Raw genomic sequence first — 22,954 nt, forward strand, 5'->3', positions numbered from 1 at the left:
TCTGTACTGTTTCGCTAGCTTAGCTCGTAGCCGACCCGTTAGCACCATGGCTACTTCACCTGTCCCTTCTGCACTTTCTTGCTCATTGTGTCAGATGTTTAGTTACTCCTCGGCCTCCTTTAGCAGTAATGATATCTGTAACAAATGTAGCATATTTGCAGCTCTGGAGGCCAGGATTACTGAATTGGAGACTCGGCTTTGCACCCTGCTCTCACCCTTAGCTAGCCAGGCCCCTGTAGCTGGTGCAGCCGAAGATAGCGTAGGCCCCGCTAGCTGTTCCCCGGCAGACCCCAAGCAGCTGGGGAAAGGCTGGGTAACGGTGAGAAGGAAGCGTAGTCCTAAACAGAAGCCCCAGGTACACCACCAACACGTTCATGTGTCTAACCGTTTTTCCCCACTCGGTGACACACCCGCCGGGGGTCAAACTCTGGTAATTGGTGACTCTGTTCTCAGACATGTGAAGCTAGAGACACCGGCAACCATAGTCAATTGTCTTCCAGGGGCCAGAGCAGGCGACATTGAAGGAAATTTAAAACTGCTGGCTAAGGGTAAACGTAAATTCAATAAAATCATAATTCACGTCGGCAGTAATGACACCCGGTTACGCCAATCGGAGGTCACTAAAATTAATATTGAATCGGTGTGTAACTTTGCCAAAACAATGTCGGACTCTGTAGTTTTCTCTGGTCCCCTCCCCAATCAGACCAGGAGTGACATGTTTAGCCGCATGTTCTCCTTAAATTGCTGGCTGTCTGAGTGGTGTCCCAGAAACGATGTGGGCTTCATAGATAATTGGCAAACCTTCTGGAGGAAACCTGGTCTTGTTAGGAGAGATGGCATCCATCCCACTTTGGATGGAGCAGCTCTCATTTCTAGAAATATCGACAAATTTATTAAACCCCTCAAAACATGACTATCCAGAGTTGGGACCAGGAAGCAGAGTTGCAGTCTTACACGCCTCTCTGCAGCTTCTCTCCTCCTGCTACCCACCCAAAAACCCATCTCCATAGAGACTGTGTCTGCTTCCAAAAAGACAAAAAACAAACTAAAAACCAGCAACAAACAACTTAAACAATCACAAAGAAAGAACAATACAGTATCCACATCTGAACCAAAGAGTAAAACAGTGAAATGTGGATTATTAAATATTAGGTCTCTCTCCTCCAAGTCTCTGTTAGTACATGACTTAATAATTGATCAACAAATTGATTTACTCTGCCTTACAGAAACCTGGTTGCAGCAGGATGATTATGTTAGTTTAAATGAATCAACACCCCCGAGTCATTCTAACTACCAGAAATCTCGAAGCACAGGTCGAGGGGGTGGTGTGGCAGCAATTTTTCACACCAGTCTATTAATTAATGAAAGACCAAGACAGACTTTTAATTCATTTGAAAGCCTGATGCTTAGCATTGTCCACCCCAGCTGTGAAACTCAGAAACCAGTCTTACTTGTTATCATCTATCGTCCACCTGGGCCTTACACAGAGTTTCTGTCTGATTTCTCAGACTTTATATCTAATTTAGTTCTGAGCTCAGATAAAATAATTATTGTGGGTGATTTTAACATCCATGTAGATGCTAAAAATGACAGCCTCAACATGGCATTTAATCTGTTGTTAGACTCAATTGGTTTCTCTCAAAATGTAAAAGAACCCACCCACCACTTTAATCACACTCTAGATCTTGTTTTAACATATGGCATAGAAACTGAACATTTAACAGTGTTTCCTGAAAACCCTCTCCTGTCTGATCATTTCTTGATAACATTTACATTTACAATAATTGATTACGCAGCAGTGGAGAGTGGACTTTATCAAAGTAGATGTCTTTCTGAAAGCGCTGTAACTAAGTTTAAGAATATAATCCAGCCACTGTTATCATCGTCAATGCCCTGTACCAACACAGAGCAGAGCAGCTATCTGAACGCTACCCCAACAGAGGTCGATTATCTTGTTAATAATTTCACCTCCTCACTACGTACGACTCTGGATACTGTAGCTCCAGTGAAAACTAAGGTCTCTAATCAGAAGTACCTGACCCCGTGGTATAATTCTCAAACACGTACCCTAAAGCAGATGACTCGTAATCTGGAGAGGAAATGGCGTGTCACAAATTTAGAGGATCATCATTTAGCCTGGAGAAATAGTTTGTTGCTTTATAAGAAAGCCCTCCGCAAAGCCAGAACAGCTTACTACTCATCACTGATTGAAGAAAATAAGAACAACCCCAGGTTTCTCTTCAGCACTGTAGCCAGGCTGACAAAAAGTCAGAGCTCTTTTGAGCCAACCATCCCTTTAACGTTAACTAGTGATGACTTCATGAACTTCTTCACAAATAAAATTTTTATCATTAGAGAAAAAATTACCAATAATCATCCCACAGATGTAATATTATCTACAGCTACTCTTAGTTTCATTGATGTTAAGTTAGACTCTTTTTTTCCAATCGATCTTTCTGAGTTAACTTCAATAATTACTTCCTCCAAACCATCAACGTGTCTTTTAGACCCCATTCCTACAAAACTGCTCAAAGAAGTCCTGCCATTGATTAATTCTTCGATCTTATATATGATCAACCTATCTCTAATAATCGGCTATGTACCACAGGCCTTCAAGGTGGCTGCAGTTAAACCTTTACTCAAAAAGCCATCTCTAGACCCAGCAGTCTTAGCTAATTATAGGCCAATCTCCAACCTTCCTTTCATATCAAAAATCCTTGAAAGAGTAGTTGTCAAACAGCTAACAGATCATCTGCAGAGGAATGGTTTATTTGAAGAGTTTCAGTCAGGTTTCAGAGTTCATCACAGCACAGAAACAGCTTTATTGAAGGTTACAAATGATCTTCTTATGGCCTCTGACAGTGGACTCATCTCTGTGCTTGTCCTTCTTGACCTTAGTGCAGCATTCGATACTGTTGACCATAATATTCTATTAGAGCGATTAGAACATGCTGTAGGTATTACAGGTATTGCACTGCAGTGGTTTGTATCATATCTATCTAATAGACTCCAATTTGTGCATGTAAATGGAGAGTCCTCTTCACACACTGAGGTTAATTATGGAGTTCCACAGGGTTCGGTGCTAGGACCAATTCTGTTTACATTATACATGCTTCCCCTAGGCAGCATCATTAGAAGACATAGCATACATTTTCACTGCTATGCAGATGACACCCAGCTCTATCTGTCCATGAAGCCAGATAACACACACCAATTAGTTAAACTGCAGGAATGTCTTAAAGACATAAAGACTTGGATGGCCACTAACTTTCTGCTTCTTAACTCAGATAAAACTGAGGTCATTGTACTCAGCGCTGAAAAGCTTAGAAATATGGTATCTAACCAGATTCTTACTCTGGATGGCATTACCTTGGCCTCCAGTAACACTGTGAGGAACCTTGGAGTCATTTTTGACCAGGATATGTCCTTCAACGCACATATTAAACAAATATGTAAGACTGCGTTCTTCCATTTGCGCAACATCTCTAAAATTAGAAATATCCTGTCTCAGAGTGACGCTGAAAAACTAGTTCATGCATTTATTACTTCCAGGCTAGACTACTGCAATTCATTATTATCAGGATGTCCAAAAAACTCACTGAAAAGCCTTCAGTTAATCCAAAATGCTGCAGCAAGAGTACTGACAGGGACTAGAAGGAGAGAGCATATTTCTCCTGTTTTGGCTTCCCTTCATTGGCTTCCTGTTAAATCCAGAATTGAATTCAAAATCCTGCTCCTCACATACAAGGTCTTAAATAATCAGGCCCCATCTTATCTTAATGACCTTGTAGTACCATATCACCCTATTAGAGCACTTCGCTCCCGCTCTGCAGGCCTACTTGTTGTTCCTAGAGTATTTAAAAGTAGAATGGGAGGGAGAGCCTTCAGTTTTCAGGCCCCTCTTCTGTGGAACCAGCTTCCAGTTTGGATTCAGGAGACAGACACTATCTCTACTTTTAAGATTAGGCTTAAAACCTTCCTTTTTGCTAAAGCATATAGTTAGGGCTGGACCAGGTGACCCTGAATCCTCCCTTAGTTATGCTGCAATAGATGTAGGCTGCCGGGGGATTCCCATGATGCATTGAGTTTTTCCTCTCCAGTCACCTTTCTCACTCACTATGTATTAACAGACCTCTCTGTATTGAATCGTATCTGTTATTAATCTCTGTCTCTCTTCCACAGCATGTCTTTATCCTGTCTTCCTTCTCTCACCCCAACCGGTCGCAGCAGATGGCCGCCCCTCCCTGAGCCTGGTTCTGCCGGAGGTTTCTTCCTGTTAAAAGGGAGTTTTTCCTTCCCACTGTCGCCAAAGTGCTTGCTCATAGGGGGTCATATGATTGTTGGGCTTTTCTCTGTATCTATGAAGCGCCTTGAGGCGACATTTGTTGTGATTTGGCGCTATATAAATAAAATTGAATTGAATTGAATTGAACAGATGATGAAACACTGAATGATTTCAAGCACTTTGTCTAATAAACTTACATCTTTCATTCTTTATACAGATTGACTCTCTGTGGTTTGTCAAAGATCAGCTGTGATTATCTGGCAGCAGCACTGAAGTCCAACCCCTCCCATCTGAGAGTGCTGGACCTGACCTGGAACAACCTGAAGGATCCAGATGTGAAGCAGCTGTCTGATCTTCAGCAGAGTCCAGACTACAGACTGGAGACTCTGGAGTAAGTAGAGTGATGGAGTGAGTGGGTGGTGCTGTCAGCAGTATTGTACTAAACACAGTCAGTATGAAACAAAGATCCAGTGTTTCCTGTAAAGGTGCAGCTTCTCAGTGAAGCTGTGAGAGGAGAACGGTGACAGGCTTCAGGATTGGACACAAACACTTCCTGTTTCTCACCTTTATGGTCACCATAGTAACGGCTGACACTCTCTGATCAAACACTGTCAACAGCCAATCAGCTCTCTGAACAAAGCAGCACGCAGACCAATGACTGCATTCATTTCCAAGTTTAAAGCAGTGAAGAACACAGTCTGTAGGTGAGGAAGAATTTAGTGAGAGCAGATGTTTGGATGGAATTCCTCCAGTTAACAGCTGGAACCGTCCATCTGGATTGTTGGGCTTGTTGTTGGGGTTCCTACAGAGCTCAGAGTGGACACACCAAGGTTCTTCTAATGAATGAAAGTCCAAACTCAAACTAGGAGGGAAAAACATTTTCAGCAACTTCAATAAAAATCCAAAGATTAGAAAAAGTGAAGCAACAATGAGTCCTAGTATAGTCCCAGCACTGAAGTCCCTGCTGCTCTTTATACTGGATGTGCTGCATCACTGACTGACAGCTGATGAAGAGTCTCTGGAAACACTAGTTTATCTCCTCTGCTCTTCCTCCTTCTCTCTGCAGGTGGAGCTGATGATGGTAAACAGGACGGTGTGTGTGCTGAGAGAGGAGCAGCTGTGTCCTGATGATCCAGAGAGGTTGAAGCAGCAGCAGCTTGTGTGTAGAGACGCTCTGACTGGGCCATGTTACTGGGAGGTGGAGAGGAGAGCTTCATCCAGCAGTGACTGACAGAGGAATGAAGTGCAGATGACTGTCAGTGCTGCAGAGTGAACTGCTCTGAGAACAGCTCCACTGTCAGACACAATGTAGAGTCCAGCATCACCCCTGTGTGTCCCTCTGGATCTGACAGAGGATCATCAGTGTATCTGGACTGCTCTGCTGCTGCTCTGTCCTTCTACAGTCTCTGCACAGTCTCTGTCTCACTCTGGAAAGATTTTACAACTTGTTGTAATTACAGAACATTAATATAATATTCAAACATGTGATCTTCTCTTTATTTCTGAATCTTTACCAAATAAAGAAAAACCAAACTAACAAACAGAACCTGTCGTGTCCTTTTTCACCACATCTGTGAATCTTTTCTGTGTTTTTCCTCCTTCCTGCAGCTCCATCTTCATCATTCTGTGTCCAGTATATGTGAACATGTCCAAAGCATCTGAGCCTCATGTTACCCGTTTGTGTGAGTTACGCCTGTCGTTGTGTTGTGGTGTATAAATAAGGGGCAGGAGACTGCGCTGGATCTCTGAGTTCTTTACTGTCAATTTCTGCAACATCGGCAATATATAGAAATGCAAACCTGTGAGCTGTGTGTGTTGTGCATCTGCTCGGCCACCTCTCCTCCGGCCATGCTGGAAGCAGCTGTGCGTTTGACAGTTTTATCGACTCTACAATAATCGAACAAATTAAATGTTCAAAAATATCAACTTAAGCACTTCAAAGTCAACAAAAAGCTTGAAACAATGAAATAATATTTCACTGAAAAAACAACAGCTCATAAGAACGATACACAAAATAATACAGAAACAAACAAATCAAACTTATTAACCAGGATCCAATGTTTTTGTCACAAACACTGAATCAGCTGATTCACTCTTTATGTTTCTGAGTTTGTTTTGTGATTATAGTTCTGGTTTCTGTTTCTGTGTCTTCACTGTGTCCCACGTCTCCTTACTTTGGACTCTGTGTTATATTTCCTGTTTTACTTTGACAGTCCTGTGTCAGTGTTTCCTGTCTCGTGTGTGTAATTGGTCCCAGCTGTGTTTCCCTCCTGTCTCCCGTTCCCTGATTACTAAACTGCGTCCACGCCGCCGGCGCTCCTCTCCACAGCTGGATTCCAGGATTTCAGAGCATCCAGCTGTGGTGAGTGATGGAGACACTTTCTCTGCTCCCTCAGTAATCAGGACAGTTTATTGAACATCAGAGAACATAAAGGACTGTTTTTCACCTGCCCGTTCTGAACCTGGACATTAAAGACTGCTGGCTTCAAGGACATTAATCCCAGTGTCAGCCAGCCAATAACAGCCTGTGTTTTTCAGCTCTTTAGGAGTCAGAAATGAGAAAGACACAGACTGCTAACCTCTCCCTGCAGGAAATAAGCTCCGCCTCTTCCTTTCCTGTATATGAGTGATTTGATTCTGACATGAGACACAATGAGTTTTCTGTTTATTGTGACTTAAAGCGAGCAGCAAAGACACTAAATTGTGTGTTTCCAGCTGAAGCTGCTTTTTGTGTTGCTCCCACAATACTGTCTAAAACAGTCAGTGAGGAAAACTCAATGTGACTTCATGAGTGGTAAGCGACTCATGTTGTAACTGACGTCAGACCCTGGAGATTTTGGCGGAAAATTAAAGTGAATGGTAGTTTAGAATTGAACAAATTCCTTTAAGCTTCAGTATGACCAAATACAATCAAATAAAATCAAATCAATCAAATAATATCAATTGTCTTCTAACTAACAATATTTGTCTAAATCATCTCCAACACCCTGGAGAACAACGGGGAGAGTTTAGAGGCTCTCCAAGATTACATTGATCAGTGCTTCCAGGATCTTGTGATGAAGAAGGCTCAGAGTGCAAAAACTTCATCAAAACCCACCTGAAGCTGCCGGAGGACACGGTGAAGAACATCGCCTTTGATAGAGTGCATCGCATCGGCCCCATGCGGGCTGCGACCGGGAGACCACGTCCTATTGTGGCCAAATTCGGCCACTTCAAACAAAAGGAACAGGTGAAAAGTCTCCGTGTCCATCGGTGTTTCTCCACGTCTCTCTGCCTTCTTCGTGTCATCTCTGTGTTTCCCTGCTGCCCTCATGTTTTCTGCTTTGTCTGTTAGTTTTTCCCAGTTTAGCTTGATGTTCGCTTCTTCCCTCACCTTTGTTATTTTCACTGTAAATAAATCTCCACTCGCATCTCCACCGCCGTCTGCATCTCGGGTCCTCATTCATTCCACCACACGACTGCTGCCCCAGCCGTGACAACTTTTGATGTTTCCTCTACATTTACCTTTAAAAATTATTTACTTTGCCTTGTTTGGTATCATTCTTTTCAGCACAACCTCACGTGTCTGAATCTACAGGGTGGGCCATTTATATGGATACAGCGTAATAAAATGGGAATGGTTGGTGATATTAAAGTCCTGTTTGTGGCACATTAGTAGGGATGGGTATCGTTTAGGTTTTATCCGATACCGGTGCCAAACCGGTACTTTTGAAACGGTGCCGGTGCTTAAACGGTGCCCAAACCGGTGCTTAAAGAATGGAAAACACAAAATTGGTCCAAAAACCTCTCATGTTCAGCTGTTTTTTTGTAAAAAGATAACAATGTTAGTCTTTTCTGCAGGTATACGGCATATATGGTATCACTCTGGGCTGGAAGCAGTGCTTAAACAATGGAAAAAACACAAACTTTGTCCAAAAACCTCTCATGTTTAGCTGTTTTCCACTTTTTCTTCGGTCATTTTAGCCTTTTTGGCCAGGGTGAAGGGAGTATCTGACATCAAACAAGAAGACAGCCGCATGTAGCTATGATGGTGTTTGCTAGTTCACGTTACATGCATTAATTTAATAACGCGGTTAGCTTACTCAACGTAAATTACACACGAACAACATTAAGCTACTCACGCAGAGAAGAACGGCTGCTGCTGCCATCATCATTTCTGCTACACTGGCAGGGCTAGGTTCATCGGATTTAAAGTGTGACCTCCTTTGACAGTATCAGCTTAAAGCACTTGTTGCAGGCTGCTGAGTTTGCATCTTTTGCTGTGAAGTACAGCCAGACTTTTGACCGCTTTGCCTTGGGCATTTTTAATCTGTAGCTCTGCTCTAAAAGAACGTACGTACCTGGACCCGCCTACTATCCTCGAAACGTAAAATGATTGGCTAGAATCTAAAGTGTATCATTCCATACCAGTTGGTGGCGGTAATGCACCTTTCAGTTGTTTGCCAACCGCCAATAGAAATGTAAGGAAGAAGAAAGTGTATCACAGCTCAGGAAAAAAAAGCACCGAAATAAAGCACCGAAATGCGCGCTGCTTTTCGGTCTGGTTACTACCGTTTATGTCAGAACCGGTGCCATGATGGCACCGGATACCGGTACCCATCCCTACACATTAGTATATGTGAGGGGGCAAACTCCTCAAGATGGGTGGTGACCATGGTGGCCATTTAGAAGTCGGCCATCTTGGATACAACTTTTGTTTTTTCAATAGGAAGAGTACGGTGGCTGGGAAGTGCAAATCGCAACAAATTAAAAAACCACAACAAATTAAAAAACCACAACAAATTACAAAAACCCGCAACAAATTACAAAAACCCGCAACAAATTACAAAAACCCACAACAAATTACAAAAACCCACAACAAATTAAAAAAACCCGCAACAAATTACAAAAACCCGCAACAAATTACAAAAACCCACAACAAATTACAAAAACCCGCATCAAATTACAAAAACCCACAACAAATTAAAAAAAAACGCAACAAATTACAAAAACCCACAACAAATTAAAAAAAACCCGCAACAAATTACAAAAACCCACAACAAATTTAAAAAAAACGCAACAAATTACAAAAACCCACAACAAATTAAAAATCCTTGACGGAAAGGGATTGTCTGAAATACCGGAAGTGACGCAACGATTAGCCTAATAGGGCTTTTGGAGCGTGATGTCACGGGGGGCGTGGCCATGATTTTTGTTTGAGGCGCCATGTTTCTGGGCCAAACAAAGTGCTAGCGAAAGAGGAGCGAAGGTACACGGATAACACCAGCTATGGTTCGTACTTGCTGTGCGGTCGGTTGTAAAGTTAGATCACACGACCGGCAAGGCAATAAGGTTGAAAATGGTTTATCTTTTCATTCTTTCCCCACCTGGAAGCAACATGAGGCAGCTTTTGTATCGGATGTTACCAAAACAAGGCGTCTAGTCTGGATAGCAGCTGTGAGACGAGCTGATATCCAGTTCTCTTCCATCTCCAAATATCTGTTGGTGTGCTCCAGACATTTTCATTCCGGTAAGTTATAGATATGTTCATATCACTCTTTATCTGGTCTTTAAGTCTGATGTCACTAGCCATGTCTGGGCTCAAACGCCGCTGCAGGTCCATAAATCACTGAGAGTTGAAAAACTATCTAAAGTCTTTCATCTGTAATAAAATGATCAGCGTTCTGCTCTACCAGGTGTAACAACTGAGTTTATCATCCAGGCAACCATGAAAACAAAACGGAATTTATGACATTTAACAGAGTTAGAAATTAGCAGGAAGTTAGCTCGCTAGCTTCCATCTAAATGAGGGATTTTGGAAACAAATTCAAACGTACAGCTCTGCTATGACTTCCAACATAAATGAAGACAGAAAACTAAACAGCAGTGACGTTTTCTAGGGTTACTGAAGGTTGGCTAGCTGGTATATAACGATGTGCTACGTGACCACTAGCGACACAGCTATGTTAGCATAATATAAACAGGCTAACTTTTTTCCACTTGATAAAAGTTATTGTGAGGATTCTCGGTGGTCTGGAACAAATATAATCTCATGGCAGGATGCTGTAAACGGACCAAACTTCAGCCAGGAGAACAACTGAGATAATTCATCCACAAGGATAAATAGGATTAGTCATTCATATACTGCTGCATGGGCTGGGCTGTAGCTACATCGTAAGGTTTTAAAAACTGAGCTTTCAAATGATTAGTGGTGATAAAAGCAGAGGGAGGCCAACAGTGATCACTGACTGCTTTTAGGAGCTTTTTGAGATTAAAGAGAAGACAATACAAAACATTAAACATGTTAACAAAACAAAAGCCATATTAAACGCAGACTACTTTAAAGTAGTCTGCGTTTAATATGGGTTTTGTGTTGGCCCGGAAGCAGGATTCGTCACGCCATCACTTAAAGACCAGATAGCCTATTAGTTTTATTTTCGATGCACTCTGAGGTCATATCAAATTAGAAAAAAAAAAGTTCTATTTATAGACTTGCTAATTGTGTGGCATTATTGCAGGCAAACCAACCTTATGAAATGGATGAAACATCGTGACTGGGTTCCAGCACTACACAAGGGACATGCTTCAAACATACCACCATGCCAATCAGATTACTTCTTCCATGTGAGGGTGAAGAGGTGACCCTTCTGGATAAGATGGTGAAGGTTTGCTGCTGTTTTGGTGAACAGTGTGGTAGTAAAACCAGGGAAAAATGAAACTTGCTCCTGTTAAATATTAAGTCTTGTGCTGTATAGATAACGGTAATTTTTCAAAAGATAAATTGAAGTAATTGATAGTAAATAAAGTAATGTTAGTAGTGGGTGATATCGTGTAAATGTTGTCATGATTTTGTGTAAACATTTTGTCTTTTATAAACTATAAATGACATGGATTCTACATTGTAATGATGTCTGATGTGATGTTCTATAAAGTGGTTTTAATAAAAAAATAAAAAGAGGCAAAAATTAGTTTGTTTTTTTATTCAACTTTTGAACAGTGGTACTCAGTCAGTACATATTCAGTAAATGCAAATTCTTTACATGGCAATGCACTTCAGGCATAAATCTAGACCCATATATAAAACATTATGGGTCATTCCCACAACCCACAGCTTTACTGTGTTCCAGCAAAGTATCCAATAGCAGTGACAACTCCTCCACATTAGCAGGTGGTATTCTTCGTTTTTGAGGACGGCTCCTTTTACCTTTCAATATGGATGGTCTGTTTATGTTTTGATCCAGAGCCGTTTTTGGGCAGCTGAAGAGGAGAAGTCTATCTTATGGCCAACCTCTGGCTGTATCTTGGTCATATTACCCAGCAAAACCCAGTATGCAGGTTCATCTGTAACAGTCCTTGTGCCACGGATCCGCACTGCTGCTTCTACTTTAAACAGAAGAGCAGTAACATGGCTGCAGGTCTCCACGACTCCGGCCTTACAGGTGCAGTGGGTGGCTTTAACCTTCCCTGTGATGTTCACAATGACCCATGGCTGCAATGCTGGTTCATTCAGTCTTTGAGAGTGCAGTACCTGAAACATACAAAGTTAATTTAAAGACAAGGACTCTAATGAGCCAAGGACGACATAAATGTGTTTTATCTACTTTCAAATCCATTTATCATAAATGTAACAAAGTATTTAGAAACTTAGCACATACATGTAATTTTTCATTTTTTTTATGTATCCATCTATAGAACGCTGCATGTTATTCCAAATCTGCCTGTTCTCTCTCAGAAACCTGCCTTCAGAAAATGAACCTAAAGTATGTAATGCAAGGATGTCATCACTTTCAAGATGGAGAAAGCATAAAGTTTGACTTTAGGTGACAATTATGGACACGTAATATGATAAGGAGATTCTGCAGGTCATTAATCAATGTATTATAGTAAAAAATGTATTTTTTTGTGACACAGGACACAAACATGGAAGCAAGATATGTAATTAGGATTATTTATAATAAATATGAATAAATAATTGCAATTTCTTTAACCATTGAGAATAACTAAATCCTTCAGGACAATGTCACATCAGTGCACTGAACTCACTATGGCTACGTTCACACTGCAGGTCTTAATGCTCAATTCCGATTTTTATATTTAAATCTGATTTTTTGTGTCAGCTTGTTCACACTACAAATAAAATGTGACAGCAAAAGCGCTCCTTTGTGAACCCTCAAAGTGGCCCGCATGTGCAAAAGCAGACGTCACACACAATGGCTCTGTTCAGACCCAGACCAAACAGTATTGTTTGACTGATGGCCCTTAAAGCAAAGTCTGAAACAAGTCTTTATATTAAGTTATTTTGTTATTTATATATGGCCTAATAATTATCCTTATTGCTGTTTTAGAGAGGAGCGGTGCTTCAAAGGATAGTTGCAGATTTCTGTCAGAATCTGCAGATTATACAGTATAAATAAATGTTCACATTATCTTCCCAACAGTTTCACTAACATCTACACGGGATGGACACGAAGCGCTCATGTGTTCTCAATGTCTTCTCGGGCGCCTGGATGATAAACTCAGTTGTTACACCTGGTAGAGCAGAACGCTGATCATTTTATTACAGATGAAAGACTTTAGATAGTTTTTCAACTCTCAGTGATTTATGGACCTGCAGCGGCGTTTGAGCCCAGACATGGCTAGTGACATCAGACTTAAAGACCGGATAAAGAGTGATATGAACATATCTATAACTTACCGGAATGAAAATGTCTGGAGCACACCAACAGATATTTGGAGATGGAAGAGAACTGGATATCAGCTCGTCTCACAGCTGCTATCCAGACTAGACGCCTTGTTTTGGTAACATCCGATACAAAAGCTGCCTCATGTTGCTTCCAGGTGGGGAAAGAATGAAAAGATAAACCATTTTCAACCTTATTGCCTTGCCGGTCGTGTGATCTAACTTTACAACCGACCGCACAGCAAGTACGAACCATAGCTGGTGTTATCCGTGTACCTTCGCTCCTCTTTCGCTAGCACTTTGTTTGGCCCAGAAACATGGCGCCTCAAACAAAAATCATGGCCACGCCCCCCGTGACATCACGCTCTGAAAGCCCTATTAGGCTAATCGTTGCATCACTTCCGGTATTTCAGACAATCCCTTTCCGTCAAGGATTTTTAATTTGTTGTGGGTTTTTGTAATTTGTTGTGGGTTTTTGTAATTTGTTGTGGGTTTTTGTAATTTGTTGCGGGTTTTTGTAATTTGTTGTGGGGTTTTTTAATTTGTTGCTTGTTTTTGTAATTTGTTGTGAGGTTTTTTAATTTGTTGTGGGTTTTTTTAATTTGTTGCTTGTTTTTGTAATTTGTTGTGAGGTTTTTTAATTTGTTGTGGGTTTTTGTAATTTGTTGTGGGTTTTTTTAATTTGTTGTGGGTTTTTGTAATTTGTTGTGAGGTTTTCTAATTTGTTGCGGGTTTTTGTAATTTGTTGTGGGTTTTTTTAATTTGTTGTGGGTTTTTTAATTTGTTGTGGTTTTTTTAATTTGTTGCGGGTTTTTGTAAGTTGTTGTGGGTTTTTTTAATTTGTTGCGGGTTTTTTTTAATTTGTTGCGGGTTTTTTTAATTTGTTGTGGGTTTTTGTAATTTGTTGTGAGGTTTTTTTAATTTGTTGTGGGTTTTTGTAATTTGTTGCGGGTTTTTGTAATTTGTTGTGAGGTTTTTTAATGTGTTGCGGGCTTTTTGTAATTTGTTGTGGGGTTTTTTAATTTGTTGCGGGGTTTTTTAATTTGTTGTGGGTTTTTGTAATTTGTTGTGGTTTTTTAATTTGTTGCGATTTGCACTTCCCAGCCACCGTAGAAGAGGGCCATGTGACACATCAAACTTATTGGTAATGTCACAAGAAAAACAATGGTGTGCTTGGTTTCAATGTAACTGTGTGCCAACCTGGGAATAAAAAAAATCCAAGATGGAGAAATCTGGTCACTTGTGCCTGGTTTCAATGTATTTTACGTACTTTATTCTTTCGTGAGTTATTTACAAGTTTCTCTTTGTTCACAGCCATTGACATGTCGAAGAGGTTAACACATGAGGAGCAGATACACTTTACTCGTCACAATGAGACTTCTTCCCCGTCTCTGTCGGTCCCTGCATCCTCCCTGTCCTCATCATCTGTTGTCTTCGTCTCCTTTATCAGTCATCATAATTTTACCATCTCTGTGCAAGTCTGCAAATTTCTTTATTAAATCATAAGATTCTTAAATTCATCAAGTCTCTCTGTGCCTGGGTCCTCGTCACAAAACATGACATCACTGTTTTGTACATTTTAACAATTTAATCCCACATTTGTGAAAGAAAAGCAAAACACTTTTTTGAAAAGTCTGTAACAAAACCATCAAATCTGATAAAGGTTATTTAAATGCTGCAAAAGAAGAATGGATTGGAATAAAAAAAATACATATCCTAACCTTAATTACTGGAGGAGAATAATGAATGATGCTCATAGTGAGTAAGAAGTAAACTGAGTGCATTTTTTGGAAAGAGATTTACGTGTGTTTGTATAATATAATACAGATACATAAAAAATACTCCCGAAACAGAATAAATTATTACAAATAAATTATTACAAATAAATTATTACAAAATATTAAAAAATATTATCGATACTTTTGTTGTTAAAATGTTACCTCTCAACCAAGTTCTGTATGCTTTTTATATTTTTAGTAGTGTGTCACACAAACAGCAAATATTGTCCAAAAAAAGTAAGTAAGTGCTGAAGCACCCCCAAAAATGAATCAAAGCACCCCCAAAAATGGGCTAAAATCGCCCCGTTAACAAATAATAGCCCAACAGTAACTTTTATGCTTATTGTAGCTGTTAACTAAAAACACTAATTTAGCTTAGTTTACTCTGAATTCAGCTTTGACAAACATGATCGACTGTTTCCAGTAGAATTCCTCGGTTGTCATCTTGTTCCCTCTCAGAGCCCCGTATGCTTGCAGAGACCCCTACAGTAGGGAAATGTGCAAAAGAATGTCCAAAACATTGCACTTTAGGTTTATTTATGCCTTACACACAATCCCAACTCTTTAGCTAACTTAACAACTTTGGATAAAGTCTATAGTTAGTCTTACTCGTTTGTACAACATTACTGGATCGCCACTGTTTGAAATGATATGATATATGACTCTCACTGAGACAGCAAACTTTGTAGAAAACCCCCACAACACTTCTGATTCTCTATCTAGCTGTTTGGTCACAGCTGTAGATTACATTATAAGTGGTTGTTCACTCTTGTCAATAATTACATTTCTAAATTCTATTTGTGCAGTTACGTGTAAACAAAATACAATATTGTATCTAAATGATTGTGTTATCGTGGGACAGTTTCCAATTTTGTTGTATTATTGTACTAGGTATGACTGTGCAAGAGTTATCTTATCTTCCTTGCTTGCACCACACTCTTTGCAGAAATGGTGCACAGCAGCACTGCATCATGTTATTGTGTTGTATAATATACCAGAACTAATACAAAGCAATATCCATGTGCACTATAGGTCCATGCCAATGTGCCCAAATGGGACCTCCATAAATGGTAAGGGGTGCAAAGGCACTTTAAGACCAGTGGGCACACCATCGGTGCACATCCGCTCGGATACTTTTTTCTATTCATTTATTTCCCTGTTTATTTATCGATGCACAAAAGCAATTATCTCAGAGACACCATCCTCTTAACAGAGACTCAAATCAGGAACCTGCAGATTATTAGTCAGCAGCTTTAACTTCCTGTCTTTGTCTCACTAAATCTCCCACGTGGAAACTTGAGCTGCCCACTCAAGCACAGTAGGCTTTAATAGTCACGTGTTATTTCCCCCCCACCACACTTCCTGCCAGTAGCTGATGCCCCCACCCACAGTGCATTAGTGGTTCTCTGTGTTTAGTGGCTCACTCTGGGCGGCTGCTCGGTGGGGCCCGGCCCCCTGGCTCTGTTGGGCCTGTGCTGGGGGTGGGGTGCCCTCAGGTCTCGGCCCTCTGGGCCCATTTACTGTGTGCTGCTCAGTAACATTTAATATCTATTATTTACTACAACTTACTAGCCCACTTACTGCATATTATTGGTTGTTGCTGTGGGTTCCCCACTGTGTTGGTTTTTCCTTGTGTTTTTCAGCAGATGATGAAATAGATTTTCAGTATTTTTTCTCTCTTCCTCTCTCCATCTATTTCTCTTCTTCTCTATTTTCCCTCTTCTTCTGTTAACTTTCTCCCCAGCTTATCTTTTTTCTTCTTTCCTGACCCCCGTTCTGATTCCAATGACTCAAAATAAAATAAAATCATAATCAAATTCTAATAAAATATGACTATCAAGTGGACCAGTATAGCAAACACCATAATGGTCGCAGAGGCCACAGAGCCAAGTGGCAGGATTTTCAACGTTAAAACCAGATAAAAAACAGAAATTAAATGGTGTTAAAAGCCATGAATTAAGGCAATTTATTCACAACATAATTACAAGTTTTACTGGACGTTAATATTTTTCTCTTTTTCCAGTGCAAAACAAACTAACAGTACAGTACACATGATGCTGGCAAGTTAAAATGTCAGTGTCTTTTATATATAGTATGTCTAGCATCATAGTTTTATAGATTACGTAGTCAGGGTAAAAACTCCATCTCTGATTATTATTGTACATGACTGTGACATGCAGTGGCCTCAGCATCATGATGAAGGCGACCGGAGGAGATAGTTTGGTAGACATCGATGTTTTGCCGATGAAGGCTCATGTAGCGGTCCTCTTTGTCCTAAACAACAATTTACACTGTCATTTACATTTAATTAAAGTGTAGCTTAAAAAACAGACATAATGCACTGCAGCCTTGGCACAATTAAGTGTAAAACAGAACTATGGAAAACTCACAAACATCTGGCGAGTTTCAGATCCTGTTAAGTTAGATGGCCCTGATCTGTTTTCTCTGTTAGGATAAAAACATCAGAGGTCATGGCGTGAAAAATACCTCAAAAACAAGACTAGCTATGTCTACAACTAATGTGTGGTGTTTTAAAAGAAACTATGAGATACTTTGAACACCACAGTGGCTGCTGTATGCAGTAATGTGCTCAAGTGATTTCAAAGGGTCATTTCATGAGTTTAAGTGCGTCAGTAAAAGTTTTCACCTGTGAGGATTTCTCCTCAGGCTGTAACCACAGGTTATCACAGCCACACTGATGAGTGAAGCAGCAGCAGAAATGATGGTAACTGTAGCCATGAACTTCATGCCAGAAGAATCTCCATCGTCTGTTGAATGTTGCCACACACACAAAAAAATCGTCATTTTGAAAACATGAAAAGTCACAAAATTTGCATTAGCCTGTTATATTAAGGTGGAAAACTTATTTATCTTTTCATTACATTAGATTCATTACATTCAAACATTTCACTGATGAAATAACAACAAAGTTGTGATTGGAGCACAGTTTTATAATGAAATTTTAAAAAAAATAGCCAGAAGAACAGCTTAAAAACATTCCAGATGTTCATCTCCTGACTGAAACCTTTCATTAATCTGCTGCAGGCGGGAATGACGACCTCAAACCATGTATGACAGAAAAGAAAGTGTTAACGCAGTTCCAAACATCCACCTTGAATCTGTGCGGTGTGGGTATAAATAGAAAATGTTTTTACCTCTCACAGTCACACTGAGATGGAGAACATACAATCCACCACGAAATACACACTCACAGGTGTAGTTCCCACTGTCTTCAGATGTTAAGTTGACCAGGTGGAGAAACACAGTCTCATTTTCTTTGATCAGTGTGAACCTGGAGTCACACCCATGAATAAAGCCTTCGTCGTAACGATAGAGCAGACGACACTGTTCTCCTCGGCTCCTCTCTGTGCTGATCTCACACAGTATCATCACAGTAATATTCAGAGTTGTTTTGCTGCATATTTGAGTGGAATCAGGTTTCTTTCCAATTGTCTTCACAAGAGTCTCTATAAATTGTTACAGTTAAAATGAAACAAAATCGGGATTATAGTTTCTATATATTTGTTGTTGTGGGAAAAGGAATCACATATATTATTTCACTAACCTAACTAAAGCTTTCTTCTTAAACACCTGGCATTACAGGTTTTTTTAAATTATATATATTTACCTTCACTGCTAAAAACCACAAGCAGAAGCAGAAGCAGGAGAAAGCAGAGTTTCCGTGCAGTCATACTGGTGAGGAAGTAACTGTGGCTGACAGTGTGAGGTAGACTATATTGAAAGCAGGAAGACTTGCACCCCTCCTTATTTCAGCTCTGGCGTCTACTCTAAAACTTTTACTATGTCTAAAATAGAAGTGCAAAAGTGGAAGGACAGTAGAAGGTAAACCACCAACATTGTTTAAGCCAGACTGATCTCTCTGTTTATCTGGATGGACATTGTGTTAAAATTATGATGAGATGTTTGTTAAAAAACAAAACTAGTCTGATACAAAGAGTCATGTTTGCCACAGTTTATTGTGTTTGTATTGTATTAAATCTGAGAGCCTGAGTTGGAGTATTATGACTAAATGGTCTCCATTACTGGGAAACAAATATCCAGTGTGAAAAGATGGACGTTTATTATAATATATGAATATTATTATATTAGTATGTCACCTAAAGTTTTATATACTTTAAAATGTTTCATAGAGCTTTATTATCCACTCCGACAGTTCCTGCGCTTCTTGCTGAGCGTGTCTTGTTGTCGTGTTGATGGTTCACTGAGATGATAGTCTGGTAGGAATCATTCGATGGCTGCTGAAGGTTTGTGTAGGGCTGATCTGGCTCATCGTCATCCTTTAAAAAAGTGAAATATTTTAAGTATTAATCAAGTTCAACCCGGTCTACCCACACACTTTATTTATTTATCTTTAAATCTCTTCATCTGTTGCCTGGATTATTTAATATTTCTGCTCATTTCTGTAAGAGCTTCTTCACGAAATGCAAAATAAAGGACACTGAAGTTGGCACTAATAGTATTAGAACACTAATCTGTAATTATCTATATAAGTAACATCCTAAAACATAAATGTACATGTTTTACCAAGTCCGCCAGAGCTCATATTATATTTTTACATGCTGTGGAGCCATTTCTGGGAGCATTTCAAGTTGATATACATCAATACAACCATTATAGCCCAAATTCTAATAATATGTCTGCATTAAGTGCATAGTAATTACATAAATTGTGAAAAAGTGCAATAAACTACCAAAAAATTGAAAATCGTTTTTGTTTTTTTAACATATATTTCTAGTTAGAGAAATTTAAGAGGCTTATCCCTCAAAACTGTAAATACAAAAAAGTTGCACAAAATAGTTTCCCACCACAGGAAATTTATTTTGAGTGTCTTCATAGTTTTATTTTTGAAATACACCTATTTTTATATAATGCAGGAAAAACAAAAATAAATATTATAATGCAAAATTGCAAAAAAAACAGCATATGCATCAAAATAAACTATTTCCAGCAGTGCAATATGAGTCCTAAGCATCCCAGAAACGACACAGAAAGTCATAAAGTCAAACATAACTTTTAAAAACACCAGTATAGGCTCATAAGGCCCTGATGGTAAAAAACTACATTTCTGCAAACTTTTAACTAGCTGCGGTAGATCGTAGCAATAAATTGCTCACCAAACCGTTGGGATTTTCAGGTACAGACACTCCAGATGTTCCTGACCTTAAGCAGCCACTTTGATAAGAAAGGATGTCAGCATTAGTGTAACACGTACTCACATTCAAACAGAGAAAAATCAAGTAAGAACATCTACATTTATATTATCTTCTCTCTTAATAATGATAATTATTTTTGGAAGGATAAAAAGTGTTCATTCTAGACATGATGTTTAACATACACCGAATTCTCATTTATTGAAATGTGACGTTTCCTTTTATTTTCTCTACATCTATATCATCTTTGAATTACTACAGCAAAAATAGTCTCACCCATTACTTTTCCTCCAGTAGATAAATCCCACAATAACTCCAGTTATAAAGATGATCACAACACCAGGCAGATAAACGGAAAAAGATTTGTCTGCTGAAGTGTGGGCCTCGTTTGTGTCTAAATCATTGAAAAGATGCATTTGTCAGTAAAATCATTTACTTTCATTTCCTGGAAATCAAAACACAAATCAAACACAGTTTACGTCTACTGAAACTCTGAGTGAAGTAATGAAACACCAGTTTTATAACCACAGAGCTTTAAATATTGTCACTGTACTCATTTCTTTTGTCTTCTTCTTTTCTTCTTTTGCAGTCTTTTCTGAATATTACTATAAACTAAAATTGGTCCAACTTCTTATATGCATGCACTGGCCACTTTATGAGGTATACCTGTTCAGGGTGTAACACAAATATTTCAGTGTTCATTTCATTTGTCAATCACATGTCAGCAAATCAATGCATTTGAACTGTCATGGTCAAGACTGAATATCAAACAGAGCAACATGGCACATGTTACTGGTCTGAGTGCTTCACAAACTGCTGATCTGCTGGGATTTTCCCACACAATCATCTCTGTTCACAGACAATGGTCTGAAAAATAGAAAATATCCAGTGAGCTGTGATTCTCTGGGTAAAAATGCTGTTTACACATCAAACCTTGCGGCAGAGCGGACCACACTGGATATCACTGCTGTCCTCTAACAAAAGCAAGCTGAGGCTACAGTTTGCAAGTCTGGACAACAGAAGACTAAAAAAACGATGCCTTGCCAGATGAGTTGATTTTTAACAGTTCAGACTGCTCTGTGGGGGATTTTCTTTGCAAACTTTGGACCCTGTAGTAACCACTGAGCATCATTTAAACACCACAGCCTGCCTGAAGGTTGTTGCTGACCACATTCATGTCTTTATGCACAAAAAATACCCATCGTCTGATGGCTGCTTCCAGCAGGATAACACACCATGTCATAGCGCTCAAATCATATATGGCCTGCACAGTCACCAGATCTCAATCCAGTAGAGCACCTTTGGGCTGTGGTGGAACAGAAAGTTTGCTTCAAATAAGAGCAGCTGACAAATCTGCAGCAACTGTGTGATGATGTAATTTCAATATGTCTTGAGAATCTTTGAGGAATGTTTTTAGCGCCTTGTTGTGCCGCAAAAAATGAAGACATGTTTGAGGGCTAAAGGTGGTCCAACTCAGTTCTACAAAGATGTACCTAATAAATGAGTCAGTGAGTGTATTTAAACTGCTGTAAGTGAAAATAAGAAGAAAAGAAATGAACAAATTACATGAATAAAAAACACATAAGCAGGTCAATACAATGCTAACACAGTGCTGAATAAGTGTGTCAAATAAAGAAACCAAAAAACATTTACCTTCCACAGTGACACTGATATGGACAATATATGTCCCTTCAGTGTTTGTACACTCACAGGTGTAGTTCCCACTATCAGCTGGTGTTAAACTGGTCAGCTCGATAAAGGCAGTCTGATTTTCTTTTATTATTGAGAACCTGGGGTCACATTCCTGAGTAACGTTCTCTCCGTGTCGATACAGCAGATGACACTCTCCTCCTGTGTCCCTCTGTCTGTTGATCTTACAGATAATCAAAACAATAGTAGTCTGACTTTCCTTGTTGCAAATCCGAGTGACATCGTGTTCTCTCCTGACTGTCTTCACAACAGTCTCTGTAAACAGTGACAGCAAAATACGGTAAATACAGGATTCAGCCTGCGTCAGAGAGGACTTTAGTTTCTATATTTTGTAAATGTTAAACCATCTTTTTAATCCCATAATAATGTGTTTAGTTTAAACTAAAAGCAAGCAGGTTATAATTTTAAAAATATTAATAATGCATAATGAAAATAGTTTCCTTGTATTACCTTCAGCATCATGGGACACAGCTAGTGGTAACAGCAAAATCAAGCAAAGTTTTGATACGTCCATGCTTGTTAACATGTGTGTGAGCCACCGAAAGTGAAGAGGAAGATGTGCGGAAAGAAACAAGCTGAAGCTTTCCTGGCTAAGTAGACGTCAGACTGTTGCCCTTCACGGGGCAAGTGTGAAATTATGTAAAAAGGAAGTGTACTGACAGGACTTTCATATTAAAAGGCTGTAAAACTGAAACACTGTGCGAGCTCCCACACAAAAAGAAAAGCTAATTTTTCTTTATCACAGAGGAATTATTACACTGTTGTCATGTTCGCTGAAACTGAAGGATGGATAATATTGTAAAAGTAACAACAAAACGACCATTTATCATAACATTACAAGTATTTTAAACTAAAATGGCGTGTTACGTCATCAAACCGCTTCATCCAATCACTCATATACTTACAAAGTTTTGCCTGCATTACCTTTAAAATTTGTACGAAGATTTGCATAAAATGAATAAAACTGACTTGCTTGCATTTGTAGTGCAATAGGTGTATGTGGCTGAGGGATTCCCATGATGCAATGCGTATTTCTTCTTCAGTCACCTTTCTCACTCACTATGTGTTAATGCAGCTCTCTGCATTGAATCATATCTGTTATTAACCTCTGTCTCTCTTCCACAGCATGTCTTTATCCTGTCTTCCTTCTCTAACCCCAACCAATCACAACAGATGGCCCCGCCCCTCCCTGAGCCTGGTTCTGTCGGAGGTTTCTTCCTGTTAAAAGGGAGTTTTTCCTTCCCACTGTCTCCAGACTGCTCGCTCATAGGGAGTCATATGATTGTTGGGCTTTTTCTCTGTATGTATTATTGTAGCGCCTGGAGGCGACTTTATATTGTTGTGATTCGCT

At 39.6% G+C, this 22,954-nt stretch overlaps 2 protein-coding genes and 1 long non-coding RNA gene across 5 annotated transcripts in view; 1 reads left to right on the forward strand and 2 right to left on the reverse strand.

Moving 5' to 3' along the window:
* Nucleotides 1-5,831, forward strand: part of LOC146492294 (NACHT, LRR and PYD domains-containing protein 3-like) — a 227,877-nt gene extending 222,046 nt beyond the window's left edge. For all 3 annotated transcript variants that reach the window (XM_085151459.1, XM_085151461.1, XM_085151460.1), the window contains 2 exons: nucleotides 4,503-4,676; nucleotides 5,352-5,831. In XM_085151459.1, the coding sequence (XP_085007585.1) occupies nucleotides 4,503-4,676; nucleotides 5,352-5,361 (184 nt within the window). In that variant the 3' untranslated portion in view covers nucleotides 5,362-5,831. The remainder of the gene's footprint in view (nucleotides 1-4,502; nucleotides 4,677-5,351) is intronic.
* A 4,904-nt stretch (nucleotides 5,832-10,735) lies between these two features.
* On the reverse strand, nucleotides 10,736-13,290 carry LOC146492302 (uncharacterized). Its single transcript, XR_014872388.1, has 2 exons — nucleotides 12,960-13,290; nucleotides 10,736-11,792 (listed from the first exon to the last, which is right to left on the reverse strand). It is a non-coding gene; the product is annotated as an uncharacterized LOC146492302 (long non-coding RNA).
* A 3,386-nt stretch (nucleotides 13,291-16,676) lies between these two features.
* Nucleotides 16,677-22,938, reverse strand: LOC146492303 (uncharacterized). Its single transcript, XM_085151786.1, has 7 exons — nucleotides 22,054-22,938; nucleotides 21,547-21,858; nucleotides 20,170-20,287; nucleotides 19,858-19,915; nucleotides 17,370-19,020; nucleotides 17,113-17,167; nucleotides 16,677-16,996 (listed from the first exon to the last, which is right to left on the reverse strand). The coding sequence occupies exons 1-5, from the start codon at nucleotides 22,127-22,129 to the stop codon at nucleotides 18,868-18,870; spliced, it is 717 nt and encodes a 238-aa protein (XP_085007912.1). The 5' UTR covers nucleotides 22,130-22,938; the 3' UTR covers nucleotides 16,677-16,996; nucleotides 17,113-17,167; nucleotides 17,370-18,867.
* Between the last annotated feature and the right edge of the window lie 16 nt (nucleotides 22,939-22,954).

The sequence above is a fragment of the Neolamprologus multifasciatus genome, chromosome 23 (assembly GCF_963576455.1).
Source record: "Neolamprologus multifasciatus chromosome 23, fNeoMul1.2, whole genome shotgun sequence".
In the NCBI taxonomy this organism is placed as follows: domain Eukaryota; kingdom Metazoa; phylum Chordata; class Actinopteri; order Cichliformes; family Cichlidae; genus Neolamprologus; species Neolamprologus multifasciatus.